Source organism: Orcinus orca, chromosome 5, assembly GCF_937001465.1.
Source record: "Orcinus orca chromosome 5, mOrcOrc1.1, whole genome shotgun sequence".
Lineage (NCBI taxonomy): Eukaryota > Metazoa > Chordata > Mammalia > Artiodactyla > Delphinidae > Orcinus > Orcinus orca.
Window position 1 is genome coordinate 101,634,406 of NC_064563.1, and position 18,264 is coordinate 101,652,669.

General features: G+C 41.5%; 2 protein-coding genes across 7 annotated transcripts in view; both read right to left on the reverse strand.

Annotated features, from left to right (window-relative positions):
* Nucleotides 1-6,017, reverse strand: part of LOC101284250 (cell cycle control protein 50C-like) — a 28,915-nt gene extending 22,898 nt beyond the window's left edge. The window contains exons 1-3 of the mRNA XM_033433321.2: nt 4,879-6,017; nt 4,341-4,481; nt 3,140-3,338 (exon numbers count right to left, since the gene is read on the reverse strand). Of these exons, the coding sequence (XP_033289212.1) occupies nt 3,140-3,331 (192 nt within the window). The 5' untranslated portion in view covers nt 3,332-3,338; nt 4,341-4,481; nt 4,879-6,017. The remainder of the gene's footprint in view (nt 1-3,139; nt 3,339-4,340; nt 4,482-4,878) is intronic.
* A 149-nt stretch (nt 6,018-6,166) lies between these two features.
* CMSS1 (cms1 ribosomal small subunit homolog) overlaps nt 6,167-18,264 on the reverse strand; it is a 382,810-nt gene continuing 370,712 nt past the window's right edge. For 5 of the 6 annotated variants that reach the window (XM_004272614.4, XM_049710072.1, XM_033433322.2 and 2 more), the window contains 4 exons: nt 15,170-15,230; nt 14,628-14,715; nt 8,849-8,937; nt 6,167-6,462 (listed from right to left, as the gene is read on the reverse strand). In XM_004272614.4, the coding sequence (XP_004272662.1) occupies nt 6,379-6,462; nt 8,849-8,937; nt 14,628-14,715; nt 15,170-15,230 (322 nt within the window). In that variant the 3' untranslated portion in view covers nt 6,167-6,378. The remainder of the gene's footprint in view (nt 6,463-8,848; nt 8,938-14,627; nt 14,716-15,169; nt 15,231-18,264) is intronic. The other variant, XM_049710075.1, reaches the window with a different exon arrangement.

Sequence of the window (18,264 nt, forward strand, 5' to 3'; positions counted from 1 at the left end):
CTGCTTTTTCCTCACTGTGTTGACGAGTCATTAGAAAAGTCTGGGAATGGGAAAGGAACAGGGAAGCAAGGGACTGGCTTTCTCTTCAGTAAATTGCCAATGGGATTTTAGATTCTTTGGGAGAGAAGAGCAACAAGAAAGAAAGAAGGAAGTTTCAATGCTTGCAAAGCCACTGGGTGTTTGGAAGTCAAAGAGGTAAAGTGTGGATACTACATTAAAGATTAGCCAAAAGGCTACTTAATTGTACTTAGATGCTTATATTTACTTAAATCATTCTTTAAGTATGCAGCAAGACTTGAACTTTTTTTTTTTTTTTTTTTTTTTTTTTCAGTACGCGGGCCTCTCACTATTGTGACCTCTCCCGTTGCGGAGCACAGGCTCCAGACGCGCAGGCTCAGTGGCCATGGCTCACGGGCCTAGCCGCTCCGCGGCATGTGGGATCTTCCCGGACCGGGCCACGAACCGGTGTCCCCTGCATCGGCAGGCGGACTCTCAACCACTGCGCCACCAGGGAAACCCTTGAACTGTTTTTTTAAAAAATACTGATGCCTTTTCTGTTAGTGACACTGCATTCTAATTTTTTAAAAGCATTGAAGAACAGGGCTGTACCTAATTGAGACCTACCAATAGCACACTGAACTGTGACTGAGGAAACGGGTGCTAGTTCAGCCAGTCTCTGATCCTGAGTTCCAGGGCCCACATTTTGTTCATCAGCATCATTTTGGCTAGCAATTAATTGATTTGTGAGGTCATTTTAGTAGTATACACACCAATCCATGGATTCTTGAGAGAGTTCTATCAATGCCGAATTAGAAAAAAATGTCTTTCATGATCAAGTAATTTTTGAGTAGATGATATCCAAGGTGCTTTCTAGCTCTAAACATGTTATGAGGGAAACATGCCTTTGATCTACTGTCTACTTTTGCTGCTCAAACCTATAGCTCTAAAATGACAGCAAAGATCATAGTCTGGTCCTCACAGAATTTTGGAAAGGCAGGAATTATCATTCTTGCTTAAAGTAAACTGCAAAAAGGGCACATTCTCGGTGTGCCCCAGGGCTAAGTGAGAAGAGGAAAGCCAGCTCCGAGCTCTTCTACTAGGTGTGTGTTGACCACACTGGCCTGGGATACATCTTATACATCCTGATACATCCTGGAACTCAGGATCAGAGACTGGCTGAACGAGCACCCGTTTCCTCAGTCACAGTTCAGTGTGCTATTGACAGGTCTCAATTAGGTACAGCCCTGTTCTTCAATGCTTTTAAAAAATTAGAATGCAGTGTCACTAACAGAAAAGGCATCAGTATTTTTTAAAATAACCGTTCAAGTCTTGCTGCACACTTATAGAATGATTTAAGTAAATATAAGCATCTAAGTACATTCACCTTACCACCCATTACAACAAAACACTTCCATTGCAAAAGAGGATCGGTCTCTATGGGTGGTTTCTGATTTTCCTGTATAAAAGCAAAGTGTTAGAAACGGTCCTCTCTGAAGTGGCTTAAAAGAAAAGTCAATTGGAAAATCCCCTTAACATCATGATAAAATCATTCTGTTGAAAGCTGTTTGCAGAGTGGCCTTGGCCAACCATGGAGTGAGGTTCTCCTAGCATCCCTAAGGTGACATCATTCAGCAATTGCTGTCTCTTAATGGAGGCTGCACTTCAAAGAGGGTGGGGATGGGTGCCCAGAAGGGAGGAAGCTGGAAGGACATGGGAAGGGGAGGAGAAGAACCAGAAAGAAAGGGGTTGGTGAAGGAGAAAGTAGAACAGTAAACAGGATGAACTTTATGGAAATGAATATCAACCTTGTAAGCCAATTACTTTGCTATCGCCTTCAACAAGGCAAGTTTACTTCCCTCCTGCCATTTTTGCCTTTTTCACTTGGTGGGGCCTGGTGGTTTACATTACCACCCTGGAGGACTCAAGAGGACTTAGGGGCACCTGCCAGGAGCTGGGGGGTGGGGTACAGAACATTTCAGTGGAAAGGCAAGAGAGCAGTGTGTGTTGGTAGGAGGAGTGGGACCTAAAATGCAATTTTCTTCTTTGAAGTCCTCGCTATTTGCCATAATCCATTCTTTGAGTAAGTGTGTGCCTATTATGCACTGGCGACGTGCAAGGAAGGGGTTGTGGATATGGCAAACAAGCCAGCCGTGGCTGAGCTCTCTGTTCTTAGCACACACTACCTTACTTACTCTATCGTTAGGTCATTGAGGATGGAGTTCAACTCTTACAAACCTTACTCATCTACACACCCAGAAGGACTCTGAGCACCTTCAGACACTCATGAACGTTAAATCAGGGTTGACAGACTTGGCCTTCATGGTAATTTTGCCACTCGCCTATGCGGGGAGAGGGAATACATGAGCTTTCCATGGCTGCCTTCAGAGTGGAGGTCATACGGTCTGGGATGTCGCATAACCTGCTGAGCTGATTTACATGAAACATGTACTTAATTTATTAGACCAAATGCGGCATGGCCTCAGACCAGATCTGAGCTCCCCCTCCCCAGACCAGCTACTGGGCTTCTCATCCTCCAACAGCTTGTTGTCAAATCGGCAAAAGGCTTGTAACTGAGGGGTTCACTGCTCAACTTCCACTTTTCTCACTCTGAGTAGAACTTGGTTTATTTTGCTAAGTATCCTTCAGAGGCCAGAAAGATTTGTGTTCTTGCCTTTCCCGGATTAAAGCGATGATCTCAGACGGAATTTATTTGCAAAGGGAAAGACACAATACTTGAAAGTGGGGCAAAATTAAGACCTATATCTTTGGCTCTTCGCTCTTTTTATCGATATGATTCACGGGTCCCTGGCAGTCATTTGGTCTTGCCTCTCCTCCCGCCTCTACCAGTCACTTGCTCGGTACTCTGCCAGCATAAAAAGCTACCGACTTTGCCAGGCCCCTGTAAACAAAGGTGGCTGAACTGACCAGTGTGAGAGTAATTGTCCTCAAGAGGGAGAAGGGATGAACAAAGCCACCACATAGAGGCTCTTTCACCATCTGCACCTGCCAGCTGAAAAAGGGATGATCCAGTCTCATCTGCTTCCCTGTTGGGGGGCTGGGTTCTCAAACTGACCACTCTTTATAGTCCGAAAGCTGAAAATTCTTAGAAATTGCATCCAAAAAGTGAGATGGGACACACCTCTACTTCCTTGATGGTCTTTGCAGACAACAGAAGGATGACGCCCACTCCAAGGCAGAACACGCCTGTGGCAAAAAAGCCGGAGAGGATTTTGTTGGCTGAGAGCTGTAGCCGGTAGGCGGGCAACTGCTGCTGCTTCACGGCACTGTTGTCTGGCAATCTGGACTGGCAGTCCTGGGATTTCCTCTTCATTGTGGTTCTGCGGGTGACCCAGATATACTTTTGAGACATTTATAACATTACTGCTCAGAGTAATACCACATAATGGTAATATTGAGAATTATGTGAATCTTCCTTTGCACTCGCAAAGTCTTTCTGCTTTCTGGAATTATTTCTTAACCAGACCCGATTTCCACAGCTCCCTTCAATCAGCCATTGTTGGGTATGTTTTACGTAGGCTCAAAAAACTTGTTGTGCTAACTGCCATGCCTAGGAGGAAGAGTCTCCAGCAGGTCTGTATAAACCAACATATGGCAACATTGGGAAGCAGTTACAACGGGCTATTTCTGGGACGTGGTGGCTAATTCAGGGCAACCCTTCCTGAAAGGGCGAAAATGGATTTATCCTTAAGAACTTGCCCAAATCCTTCAAGATTAATACAAATAATAGAAGTTAGTGCTGTCAGCTTTTCCCAAATGTGGCTGTCCCTTAACGTGAATATAAACTAAGTTGGGAAAATGCTCTCAGATTACAGCTAACTTTGCTCTTTGTGATAATGAGGAAGGGAGAAGCAAACAGGGATTGCAGAACACAGATGACTAATCTCAGTAGTTTCCAATTTTTTCATCCATAAGAAAGGCTCTGGCAGAAAGCGTGGATGAAAAACATCTCCTCCTAACCTTTCCTCAAGCACACGCTTTGAAGTAGCCCAAATGATGCAAGAGAAAGGAAGAGCAAAATAGATAATCACTTAAATGTTCAATATTCCAATATGGTATTATTGGGTTTTTTTTTCACTTATTAGAAATCCACTAACATCATTTTGATTACGCTATTAATAATCACTTCCTCTTCAAGATGCATTTAAGATGTAGAATTAGGATTTTAAAAAAATTAGGTAGCATGTGAGTTTCTAATTTTCTTTTTTCTATTAACATTCGGCAGAGAAGCCATATGTTGGACTATTTTTGTATTAAAGAAGACAATGACTTTGGCAAATCTACCTAGTTTAAAAGAATACAAAACAAACGCAATTACTTACACTGGGAGGTTTCCAATTCAGAGTCAAAGCTTTCCCTTGCAAAACTGGAAAAAAAGCAGAACACCCTTGGGGACTTTTCAGCAAGCCATTTGAATCTGGCTTGGAGGTGGTGACGAGTATGGCTGTTGGTATCAGACAGATCTGTGTGAGAAGACGGCAGTGAACACTCGGAGTTCATATCTACTGTTTGTTTTATTAAATAAGCATGGTCAAGAACTTGAGTTTAAAAGGCAGTAACAGCCTGTGAGATTAGATTATGTGTGCAGAGTTGGCCTACAAAATATTGGGTATGTTTGCAATCTAGGTACTTGTTCCAACTTTGGGTGTGATTATAGTACATATGTAACACCTACCAGAAGGGTCATTACAGTAACAAATCAAGAACAGTATTTCTTAGGCTTTTTATAAAACAACAAAACCAACCTAACCAAAATCCCAAACTAAAAGGTGCTTCACAGGAGTATATTAGGGTTTTCTGGAGAAACAGAACCAATAGATCTAAATGTATATATAGATCTATCATAAAGAATTGGCTCACGTGATTACGGAGGAGGCCGGCAAGTCCAAAATCTGCAGAGCTGATGTTCCTCCAGTTTGAGTTTGAAGGCCAAAAGCTGCCATAGAACCAGGAAGAGCCGATGTCACAGTTTGAAGGTCATCAGGCAGGATGAGCCGATGTTTCAGTTGGAAGGCAGAATTCTCTCTTAGTTGGGGGAGGGTCAGCCCCCAAAGGGCTAAGTTTAGCTATAGCTTGAATGAATTCTCATGCTGTGGTGGCTTTCTTTCTTTTTCCTTTAACTTGTTGAGCTTGAGCCAGAGTCCTGCAGGATGGAACGTGTTCCCCTATCCTTTGAATCCCCGTGTGTGGCTTCTAGCCCACAGAGGTGCACAAATAGCAAGTCGCTGGTGTGTGGAAGCATGTGATTTGCCAGAGTGTGATGTGCTACACTGCTGGACTCCTTTAACATTTCACAATATTTGAATGTGGAACTTCATATACCAGTAGTGGCAACTGTTTGCTTTATTATCTCCTTTGTTATACATGCCCGACTCCCCAGATAGATAACCATGGTGTCCTGAAGTGAATACAGGAGATCTGGGTTTGACTTCTTCTTCTGCTACTTAAAGTAGTGTGTGTCCTTTCTGAGATTCAGTTTAATCATCTGTAAAATATAAAGACGTTTCCTCCAGAACTATTTTAATGATTAACTGTGACAGACTATATATATTCTTCTTAGGAAATTTATATGCAATGTGGGATCCTTCACTGGATCCTGGAATAGAAAAAGGACATCAGTGGTAAAACTGGTATAATCCAAATAAAGTCTGTAGTTTAGTTAATTGTATTGTACCCATGTTGATTTCTTAGTTTTGATAACTGTACTATAGTTATACAAGATCTTAACATTGGGGGATGCTAGGGGAAGGGAATATGGAAATTCTTTATACTATTTTTGCAACTTTTCTGTAAGTGTGAAATTATCTCAAAACAAAGAATTAAATAAATGAATAAGACAGTTGTAGTTACACTGTTGTCTTTTATTTGTTTACAAAGTGCCACATATCCTTGCAGCTCTTTCCACCAGTAGTACCACTGCCACCCTTCACACTGGGACTAGGCATCACAGTTTCAAATCTGTTCCACACATACCATCTCATGAAATCCTCAGCAATCCTGCAAGATAGTATTGCCATTTCACAGTTGATGAAACAGGCTCAGAGAGGGAAGGGGCTTGCCTGAGGCTGCCCAGATGCTCTTTCCCTTGCTTGTACAGTCACATCAGAAGCCAGTTGGTGAAAGAAAAACTCAGTCTGCTTAACAAAAATCACACACAAGCCAGTGATACTTTATTATACAAGGGAGTTGGCAAAGGACACATTCATTTTGTAAAAGAATCCCCACCTAAGATTCCCAGTGATCCATCTGGTGATACAATCAATTTAATAAAACAATAGCTGATATTTACCAACTGCTTGCAATGGGCCAGAGCCATGCAAATCCCACCACGAAAACAGGAATTTTCATTAGGACCCGGACTTAGAAAAGGCCCAGCTTCAAAGATTCTGACTTGCATAGGCTGAGGACTCCCATTTCCAGAATTTCAAAAACCTCCTTTCTTATCTAAGTGAGAGAAAAGAAAAAAAAGTTTAAGATCAAGAAAAGATGGTCTTGGTGAATAAATTCAACCAGTCTGGAGTCCCTGGTATTTATGCAGCTGTTATGGCCAGAATCAGGAAGAGCAAAACCTGCATTTTATTCAGAGTTGAAATATTTACGTAAGTAAAGGAAGCGGTACTATATAAGACATCAATTTCATTAAGATGTCCTTTTGTTTGTACAACATTCAACATAAAATCTCACAGAAAAATCTTTTTCAAGATATTCAAAGTGTGCCTATAGACTATACACAATATTTTAATGCAGGATAACTGTTAATAATGACATCATCACAATAAAAATAAGTATGGGTTAAAATGTTTTTCTTGAATACTATTTCTCCCTCATTATTATAATTAGAAAACTAGTGATGGTTGTTTACTCAGGTTTAACATTATAACTGAAATAATCAAATATGACCTCATGTGCCTGACATCAAGTTGGTTAAACTAGTTTTAAAAAAACAGTCAGGGGGGCTTCCCTGGTGGTGCAGTGGTTAAGAATCTGCCTGCTGATGCAGGGACATGGGTTCGAGCCCTGGTCCGGGAAGATCCCACATGTTGTGGAGCAACTGGGCCCATGTGCCACAACTACTGAGCCTGCACTCTAGAGCCCGCGAGCCACAACTACTGAGCACTTGTGCCACAACTACTTTAGCCCGTGCGCCTAGAGCCTGTGCTCCACAAGAGAAGCCACCGCAATGAGAAGCCCACGCACCGCAACGAAGAGTAGCCCCTGCTCGCCGCAACTAGAGAAAGCCCGCAGGCAGCAACGAAGACCCAACGCAGCCAAAAATAAATAAATTTATTAAAAAAAAACAACAACAGTTCAGGAGACTGTGTGTGTGTGTGTGTGTGTGTGTGTGTGTGTGTGTGTGTATGTGTGTGTGCAGGGAAGTGAGAAAATGGTTTTTAGCTTAACTCGCCAGTCAATTATAATCAGGTTTGGTCATTCTGAGGATATAGTTTTATACAGTAAATTAATTCATTCAACATGTTTGGAGGAATGATTGCAAGCTTCTTTGATAGTTACTGCCGTGATTTATTTCTGGCTGGTGACTGGCAGCCATGTTTATTACTGCACAACCCTATTCTCTCCAATAGCTACTTCTAAGCATCAGGCTAGATTGAAAGATTAGTCAGATGATAACATGGTAGGTGGCAAATCAATTTTTCTTTCTTTGTTTTTTAAATTTAAATTTAATTTTTTTTGCGGTACGTGGGCCTCTCACTGTTGTGGCCTCTCCCGTTGCGGAGCACAGGCTCCGGACGCGCAGGCTCAGCAGCCATGGCTCACGGGCCTAGCTGCTCCGCGGCCTGTGGGATCTTCCCGGACCGGGGCATGAACCCGTGTCCCCTGCATCAGCAGGCGGACTCTCAACCACTGCGCCACCAGGGAAGCCCTTTAATTATTTTTTAAAATCTATTTTTGGCTGCGTTGGGTCTTTGTTGCTGCATGTGGGCTTTCTCCAGTTGCGGCCAGCGGGGGTACTCTTTGTTGTGGTGCACAGGCTTCTCACTGCTGTGGCTTCTCTTGTTGTGGAGAACGGGCTCTAGGTGCGCGGGCTTCCATAGTTGCAGCATGCGAGCTCAGTAGTTGCAGCACGCGGGCCCTAGAGTGCGTGGGCTTCAGTAGTTGTGGTGCACGGGCTTAGTTGCTCCGCGGCATGTGAGATCTTCCCAGACCAGGGCTCGAACCCGTGTCCCCTGCACTGGCAGGCAGATTCTCAACCACTGTGCCACCAGGGAAGTCCCTCAATTTTTCACATTATGATGATAATGGATTACTTTCATAAATATATAATGAGCTAATGCTGTTCCTATTCAGTATTCAATCGGTTTTAATCCATTGAGACATCAAAAAAATTTCCCCACTCCCCAAAACCAAAATAGCCCTCTAATTTAAGTAAGTGGGTTTTTGGGTACGTGGAGATGAAGGCAATGAGGCAAGTTTGTGCTCCCCCACCTCCAAGTACATATTTATAAGGATGAAAAGGCAAAGACGATTGTGTCTCTAAAACAAGGCACAGGGAAATACACCAAGTCCTCTAGATCTTCCTGTTTCTCAAAGATGCGGTATAGATGTGGTCCCCAGTGGGGCAGAGGCCACTGGTCATTTAATGAAGAAAAAAAGCTGATTCCTATAAAACACATGGAAAGGATACAGTTATGTGTAAGGGGTGAGATGGTCTCTATAATTGTAGTTACTTCAGAGTTAAAAGAAATAATTTCAAAGGCCAGAGTGTGCTGGTTCCCCATGTCAAAGACTTTACTGCTGTGTTTGAACTCAAGTTCAGATTGAAAAAAAAAAAAGATTAAAGGCAATTGCTGGATTGCTAGTTATATGGTACCTCGGGAATGTCCATCATCCTTCTCAACTTCTGATCTCTCCAATTCCAGTCAAAAACCAGAAACTTTAAGGGGTTCAAATTAAGGCCACCTGAAAGAGACAGGGAGAGAGTTGCTACATTAAAGAACTTATGACATAAGCTTATTAAAATGATTTTTTATTCCTCTGGTTGCTTTTTTGCCTCATTTGCTCTTTTTTCCCCCAGTAACTAATCTCTGCACGTTAAGTGCTGTCCCTGTCTGATGGAAAACAAATGCAGCACTCAGAGACTTACTCGCCTTACAATCTTATCACTGATTCTCAGCGAAGCAGGGAAGCTGCTCTTGCTAAGCTCGTGAAATGCTCAAGTTCTGGCAAAGAATCAATCCCAAGCCTCCATTTCATGAAGCCCCAGAGGGTAAAGTGTCATTCCCGACAGGGATTTGATAAGACGTATCCTTGCAATTTGGGATAGTGACCCTTCAGAGGAGTTGAGTCCAGCAGAGTCTGCGTGACTCTGAAGAGGTGAGTCGGCAGAAGGATGTGGACAGGGTTGGGAGGTTAATTTCAGGCAAAAAGGAAAGTTAAGATGAATGGGCTCTATTCAAAGCCTGCTATCCTTTGAGGAGACTGGTAAACCACTTAAGGACTCATTCCTGCTGTCTTCCTGTGTATCTAGAGACAATTATGGAGTGTGGGGCTGGAGGGGACCTCAGGGGTTGTCTGTTCCTCAGAGGTCTCAGAGTTGGGCAGTTAGTTTTTCCCATTCTACACGTTCTGCCCACTGCCCCAAGCTATCACACCTGGAAACATAATGAAGCCTTCTTTTATCCTTCAGCACTTCCCCTCAATATTGGCTATTTCAATAATTTCCCCTCTGCCCTAAAGACTTTTTCATGCTTCTTATAACTACGATGCCTCTTATTTAGAACTCTCTCTGTAAATTAAAAATGATGGAAATTAAGAAAGACAATGGGTTGATAGTGTTCCCTTAAAAATAATTGACTGCTGGGCTCCCCTGGTGGCGCAGTGGTTGAGAGTCCGCCTGCCGATGCAGGGGACACGGGTTCGTGCCCCGGTCCGGGAGGATCCCACATGCCACGCAGCGGCTAGGCCCATGAGCCATGGCCACTAAGCCTGCGCATCCGGAGCCTGTGCTCTGCAGCGGGAGAGGCCACAACAGTGAGAGGCCCGCGTACCGCACAAAAACCCCCAAAAACAAAAACAAACAAACAAAAATAATTGACTGCTGATGGGACAGCAAACAGGTACAGCCTCTCTGGAAGGCAACTGGACATTATATAATAGGAGCTTTAAAATGCTTACTGTTTGATAAAATAATTCTCCTTCTCTGACATATCCCAATAAAACACCAGAAACTTAAGCATAGTTACTTATAAAGATGATCACTGTGTATTACTTATAATAGCAAAACAAATTAGAAACAACCCAAATATCCTACCATAATAGAATTGCTAAACACCAATATAACTTGGGGTCAATATCCAAAATATGTAAAGAACTCATACAACTCAAGGTCAAAAAACCAAATGATTTGGGGCTTCCCTGGTGGCGCAGTGGTTGAGAGTCTGCCTGACGATGCAGGGGACGTGGGTTCGTGCCCCAGTCCGGGAAGATCCCACATGCCGTGGAGCGGCTAGGCCCGTGAGCCATGGCCGCTGAGCCTGCGCGTCCGGAGCCTGTGCTCCGCAACAGAAGAGGCCATAACAGTGAGAGGCCCGCGTACCGCAAAAAACAAAAAAAAACCCCCCCAAAACCCCAAATGATTTGATTTAAAAATGGGTGGAGGAACTGAATATACAGTTTTTCCAAAGGAGACATCCAAATGGCCAATAAGTACATGAAAAGGAGCTCAACATCACTAATCATCAGGGAAACACAAATCAAAACCACAATGAGTTATCACCTCATACCTGTTAGAATGACTGTTATCAAAAAGACAGGAAATAACAAGTACAGGCAAGGTTATAGAGAAAAAGGAACTTGTGTACTGCTGGTGGGATTGTAAATTTGTGCAGTCATTATGGAAAACAGTATAGAGGTTTCTCTAAAAATTAAAAATAGAACTACCCTATGATCCAGCAACTCCACTTCTGGGTATATATCCAAAGGAAATGAAATCACTGTCTTGAAAAGATATCTGTACCTCCCATGTTCACTGCTACATTACTTCCAAAAGCCAAGATTTGGAAACAACCTAAGTGTCCATTGACAAATGAATATATAAAGAATATGTCACACACACACACACACACACACACACACACACAAACACAGCAATATTATTCAGCCATAAAAAAGAAGAAAATCCTGCCACTTGTGACAACGTGGAGGGACCTTGACAGCATTATACTAAGTGAAATAAGTCAGATAGAGAAAGACAAATACTGTATGATCTTACATATATGTGGAATCTAAAAAAAACAAAAAACAAAAATGAACTCATAGGTACAGAGAACAGATTGGTGCTGGGTGCCAGAGGTAAGAGGTGGGAGAAATAGATGAAGGTGGTCAAAAGGTAAAAACTTCCAGTTATAAGATAAATAAGTGCTGGGGATGTAAAGTACAGCATGGTGAGTATAGTTAACAATGCTGTACTGTATATGTGAAAGTTGCTAAGACAGTAGATCCTAAAAGTTCTCATGACAAGAAAAAAAACTGTAATGATATGAAGTGACTGGTGTTAACTAAACGTACTGTAGTAATCACTTTACACATCACATATACCAAATCATGTTGTACACCTTGGCCAATACAATGTTGTATGTCAATTATATCTCAACAAAACTGGAAAAAAACTCAATAGAATATTATGTAGCCATTAAAAATGAAAAATTAAAACTATTTCATGACAAGCAAAGTTCTCATGGGATATATTAAGTAGAGAAGACAGGTTATAAAGTTATGATATGCAATATGATCTCCATTTATAAAAAATATAGATAAATGCATAGAAAAAAGACTGAAAGGAAATATATTTAATATTAACTAACAAGACATTACCTCTAAAGTGACCTATTTTCTTTTCTGTACCTTTTTGCATTTTACAAGGGCTCTTATAATTAGAAAATCCCTTTCCTTATTAAATAAAACAATAGAATTCTGTCTGTAAGTGTACTGATCCCAAGGTTATGGAATATCTTTTGATGTTCGGAAACTCTCCTTAATATATCATATATATAAACATCTTAAGTCATAAACAGCTACATAAAATGAGTTATGTGCCATTTGTCTTGCTTTGTTATACTTTCAGTTTTTGGAGTGCTGGAATTGTTCTCTTTAAACACTTTGTATGTAGCCTAACATCTGTAGTCAATGAATATTAAACCATTCATCCAATCAGAATCAGAAGAGCTATTTTCATTAGTATTATAAATAAATCAACAGCTCCTTAAATGATTTTTCCACTCCTTAGATGAAATAAGCTTTCACAGTGAGTTTTCAAAACTCTGTAGAAATATAATTTCAACAGTCTGGGCAGCTTCGTTCTCTCTCTCTCTCTCTCTTTTAAATATTAAATATGGAGAAGAGTGGCCCTGTTGCCTGGGGGACCTGGCGACACATACAAAACATGTGGAATCCAGGAAGGGGAGAGGTGAGTCTTTGGCTAAGAGCTGTGGGAGAGGGAGGGCGCATCCCTGGCCTCCCAGCTGCCCAGCCAATCTCTCCCACCTCCGCGTCTCATGGATGGACTATAAGCACCTCTCACCTGCGCCTTCGCTTCCAATACCCTCCTAGGGCCACAAGACAAAAATCCAGCCAATCACTGCAAGGGCGTTCCTCCAAAATCTGACTTTCTTTCCAACTGAAGCACAGGCTACCACAGCCCACGAAGTCTCCAACAAAGAAAGGTGGTCTCTTTAATAAAAGTAATAACTAGTATTTGTTGAGTTCTTAAGGTGTAACACTAACTGTGTTTAGCTTTTTATTGGCATAACAATCCTTTGAGGTAGGTGCTATTACTATCTATGTCATTCAGATAAAGAAACAGTTTTAGAAAGGTTAAGAAACTTGCCAAGTCACAGAGCTGGTAAGCTGCTGGACCTGGGATTTGCATCCATAGATTTGAGTCTGTAATAGGGGCTCTTAACCTCAACATGTATTGACTACTTATTGTCTCCTTTGGATATACCCCATGTATCTGCCTGCGTGCTTTTGATTCAGCTGTTGTCCCATTCCTGAATGCTTTTCTCACATCTCCATACTTTAAAGTATATTAAAAAGATCCTATTTTAATCCTACCCACACTTCAAAGATCAGTTAAAGATCCTTTCCTCTGTAAAGACTTCCCTGCAGATTCAGCCACCATAACAATCTCTCCCTCATTTCAACTCCTGTAGGACTTAGAAGTACTTGTTTGGACCTTGGTATTTACTGCTTCATGTCGTCAGTCTCAACTTATGCACATTTATCTCTTCAATTGGATCAGGAGCTCCTGGAGGGGGAAAGGCTCTGGAACCAGGAAGGCCTAGAATGAGAGATCTTGGAAGGGGCTACATGACCCTCCAAGCTTCAGCTTTCTCTCATAAGAAATAAGAATACTAGCCTGCAAGGATGCTATGAGTACTAAATGAGATATGTGAGGGTGTCTAGCACAGCACTGAGTACAAGTAGGAACTCAAAAAATATTTGTTTCCCTTCCTTGCCTGGGGCTACCAAGTTTGCTACTTCCTTGTAATTGCACAGACCTCTGCATATAGTGTTTTCACTTACCCAAGGTTTTCATCTGGAGAGAAACACTAGTATTTTTAGCTCTTGTTTGCTTCCTTGCAAATGACCATCTCTATACTGAGATATTATATTGATGAACACATTACTTTTAGATATGTAAAAATCCAGGAATAGCTCCAGGCAGTTATAAAATAAAGTTGTTAAACAAGTAATTTGGAAATGAGTATTTAAAAGAAATCTTTAATCTGTCTGGCAGGTAAGGTAGAACATGTACTAAGGTAGAACATGTAATTTGGAAATGAGTATTTAAAAGAAATCTTTAATCTGTCTGGCAGGTAAGGTAGAACATGTACATGGCTTTGAGAAGGTCAACAAACTATAAAAACCCACCGGTGGGGCTTCCCTGGTGGTGCAGTGGTTGAGAGTCCGCCTGCCGATGCAGGGGACACGGGTTCGTGCCCCGGTCCGGGAAGATCCCACATGCCGCGGAGCGGCTGGGCCCGTGAGCCATGGCTGCTGAGCCTGCGCGTCCGGAGCCTGTGCTCCGCAACGGGAGAGGCCACAGCAGTGACAGGCCCGCGTACGCCCCCCTCAAAAAAAAAACCCATTGGTGGATGATGTCTGGAACACTTTCTGGGTAAAGCACTAAAAGAAACACATGCGCAAGAAGTGTTCTAGAGTGCTTGTATTTCATCCATAGAAACTGCATTTTTGTTTCAACATATCTTCTATACCAGCCCTCAATTGGAATGGGAGTCTTGGGGAGCCGAGACTCAATTAAGTGAGAGGGAAATATTCAACACATTCAGCTATACAAATTCCAGAGTCTGCAATCGGTGGAATAGATTGTGGACCCACTGAACTGCTTAAAGCAACTGGAATTTGAATGTATTTAGATGGGCATAAGTACCACAGTTTGCCACAGTCCTTATCATTCCCTATTGTACTACACCTGCTGGCTGGCTTTAGGGACTAAAGGCTAAGTTTCCAGCTCCTGAATTAACACAGAGGTCTGATTTCACTACATCACACATGTGGTTTCCCAAACTCACATGGGGGTTAGGCAAACACTCAGCTCTGAGTAGGAGTATCACTACCTCTTTTCATACCTTGTTTAATGAGTTCTTTAATCCTCCCTGGAGTTCCTACACCCAGGTGTACCACACGCTTCTCCAGCAATTTTATCTGCTCCTGGACCTATTCCAAAATGGAAGAGAACAAAGAAAAGAAGAGTCATTGGAAAGTTCAATCATAGTCCAATTTAGAGCATTTAATCTAAAAGTTAAGAAAGTAAAAAAGCAAAAGGGGCTACTCTTGTTTAGGGTCAACTTCCAGGGCAAAGAAGGTTAACATCAAGACAGAAGAGCATCTCCCCGGAAAACTGGTTAAGTCTCCAAAGAGTCCAGGGCTCAAACTTCAGCTTCTGTATGGAAACCTCAGAGCACAGAGGAGTAGTGACTGTTGTGGGAGCAGAGGCAGGAAACACAAAGAAAATCGGAACAGTCGTTCAATATGTTACAAAAGGAAGGCACCAAAGAACATGCTTCTTAAGGAGATACGGAAAAGAGGCTGAAGTGAAACAACTGAGGTCTGGAAGTGGCCCTTAAGGATCACTTCCACCCCCGACTAGGAACCACAGGCCCTTGCTTACCTTTATGTGTTTTGCGAATAATTTCACGACTTTGCTGTCTCCTCTGAATGCGGTCAATGACCTGATGAAAAGCAATAGATTTACGCAGAAGAAAAATCACTCATTCAGGGCCATGTGACATCTTAAGTATTACACCATATTTATTCAAAATAATATGCACATTTATGTGTGTCTATATGTACATATGTATGTGGATAGATACGCACACACAAAATTCTGATTTTCAGGTTAGTCCATCTCTGGAATGAAAGTGGGGTGGCCTTTAATCAGGCATGCATCTGGGTTGGCTTCTAAGTCTCAGGCACATGGTTAACTTTACTTAGGTTTCCTTGATTATTGAAACATGTGGATTTGCCCTTCACTTGTGTTAAAATGAAAACCACAGTCCCAAAATGGTGTCACTCATGCTAAAAGCCCATGATACCGAAACCCAGATTTAATACTTCATCTAATTGCAGTTTCAACTTTTCTGAGAAACGTAATCTTAATCAACCAGTCTGGAATCTCTGGTCAAGCACCAGTAAGGTAATCTGTCCTGTGGGCCCTTTCCATACCAGAGAGGAACATAAAACCCTTGCCATTTCCTTCCCCCGCAAAAGAAGATGTCCTGGCCTAAAAAGTAGTCTTTCTTTTCTTTTGTTAATGGCTCCATTGCTCCACCCTTTTTCCTTTTTTTTCTGGCTGCGCTGTGCCGCATGTGGGATCTTCGTTCCTGACCAGGGATCGAACCTGTGCCCCCTACATTGGGAGTGCAGAGTCTTAACCACTGGACTGCCAGGGAAGTCCCTCCACCCTTTCTCCTATTAAAAACTTTCATTTTGCACAACCCCTCGGAGTGCCCTTCTAGTTGCTGGCTGGGTGCTGCCTGATTCATGAATCATTGAGTTAAGCCAATGTGATCTTCAAATTTACTTGGTTGAAGTTTGTTTTTTAACACCTGTAATACAAAGGTTCTGTATTTTAGGTCCCTGGCAGAGAATTTATCTTCAAACTCTGCAGTATAGTTCTCATAAAAAATTTGTTTGTGAGAAATATCTTAGCAGTGATGTCAGCCTGTGCTCTACAGAGCCCAAGGGCATATATGAAGGTCTGTGTGTGGCTGCCCTGCGGGGACAGGGATAAGCTAGCAGGGAGAAGCAGGAGGGCTTATGTCCTTCATTCACAGCAGCCCCCCTACTTTTATGGACTTTGCAGAGTAAGCTTATTTGTAAAATCTTATATGTGGAAATGCTTCGGGTATAAATGGGTATAAAATGGGTATAAAAGAACAATCTTCTAGTTGATGTTTGGGAATAGAATATGGGAATACTGCTCGGAATATTACTTTCCTTTTTATATCCTTAATATGCTTGAGAAATATTACCAACCAGTAGGAATAAATGAACTTACAAAATAGTGACTCATGCTACACACGTTCTGTTGCACTCAAGTCTGTACTTACACATGAGCTTTCTCCATGGCGAAGCTAACTCAGAAGACAATTTAGGGGACATATTTAACATAACTCATGGTTCTCAAGAGAACAGATATTCTTACAAAAGTTAGAATTATTCAATATTAGCCTTTATGAATAGGGTTTGTTATGCCTGTTCAGAAATCACCTTCTGCAAATCACCTAACCTTGAAATGGATCATAATATTACTGAAGACATAAAGAAACACTGAGAATTGGCAAATGAAGTACGACAGCACAGTCCTTCTATGCCCATCAGAAAGGCATTTATGTACGGTAAAAACTCAAATCAATGTGACAACTTGTTTTTAAGAGGCCACCTCCAGGCCAACTTCTTTGCCATTAGTGTTTGAATCTGAAATGAGTTCTGTGGGTAGTCTTTAAAACACTGAAATGTCAATGTGAATTCTTATGATTTCAGAACCAGCAAGTACGGCTGCCCAGAAAGAGTTGGAGTCTTGAAGATCAATTATGTTTGGAGCAGAAATAGTTAAAAGAAACACTTTCGTTTTACTGAAAGGGTGTGTGATACAATTTAACGCGTGTGCCTAGCAGAAAGGTTCTGAAGGACGATTAACAAAGCTTAAAAAACTACTTTTCTGAATTCATGGTCAGATTAGCTCATTTAGAAAAATAGATGCTAAATAACTACCGAGAGTCTACTTTGCACATTAATCTATTTGATCAAGTTCCTTTTTCTTTAGGACTTGGATTTTCCTGTTTTGTCTCTGGTCAAAGCCCAGTGCAGAGCCTGGCCTTGGGAGAGGGTGAGTCCCAGGAAATCCCATTTTACTCTGACAGCTCTTCTCTGAAAGCTGAACGCTACTACAGATCCAGTGGAAGCCTTTTTGTTTATTCTACAAAAGCTACAGTAAATGAAAAGGTATGTGAAGGCACTTAGTAAAGCACCGACAAACTGTCTTTAAAACATAATTTTTACATATAAATTTTTGGTCCACTTGGCATTTATCTCGGTATAAGGAGTGAGATATGGAACCCAGCTTAATTTTTTTAGATGGCTACCCAGTTGTTCCAATACCAATTATTAAATAATCCATCTTTCCCTGCTGATTTTTCACTTTTGCCATATCCTGTACTTTCATATGCATATGGGTCTATTTCTGAACTTTCAGTTCTGTTCCACTGTTCTGATCTGTCACACATGTGCCAGTTCCATACTCTTAATTATTGAGACTTTGTAATAGGTTTTTTAAAAAAAAAAATCTGATAGATATTATAGGCATAGTATCCTCACTAGCATTCTTTTTTAGAATTTCGCCAGCTATTTTTTCTTCTGTATTTTCTCATGTGAACGTAGAACTAATTTATCTAGTTTAAGAAACAATTCTATAGGAGTTTCATTGGGAATCTGTGAAATTTGTAGATTATTCTAGGTAAAACAGACATCTTTACGTTGAATCTTCCTATTCAACAATATGGTACTCCTTTCTGTTTAAGATCTGCTGCATCCCTTATGCAATATTTTCTTCATCTAAATTTTGGCTAGTTTTTTCCTTGGTGTTCTATTTTTTCTTGTTACTATTTTAAATTAGATCTTTTCTTTCATTTATTTCTCCAACTGGTTATTGCTTGTATGATCTCCCTGCTTTACCCTTGTGTGTTCTCCACACAGCAGCCAAAG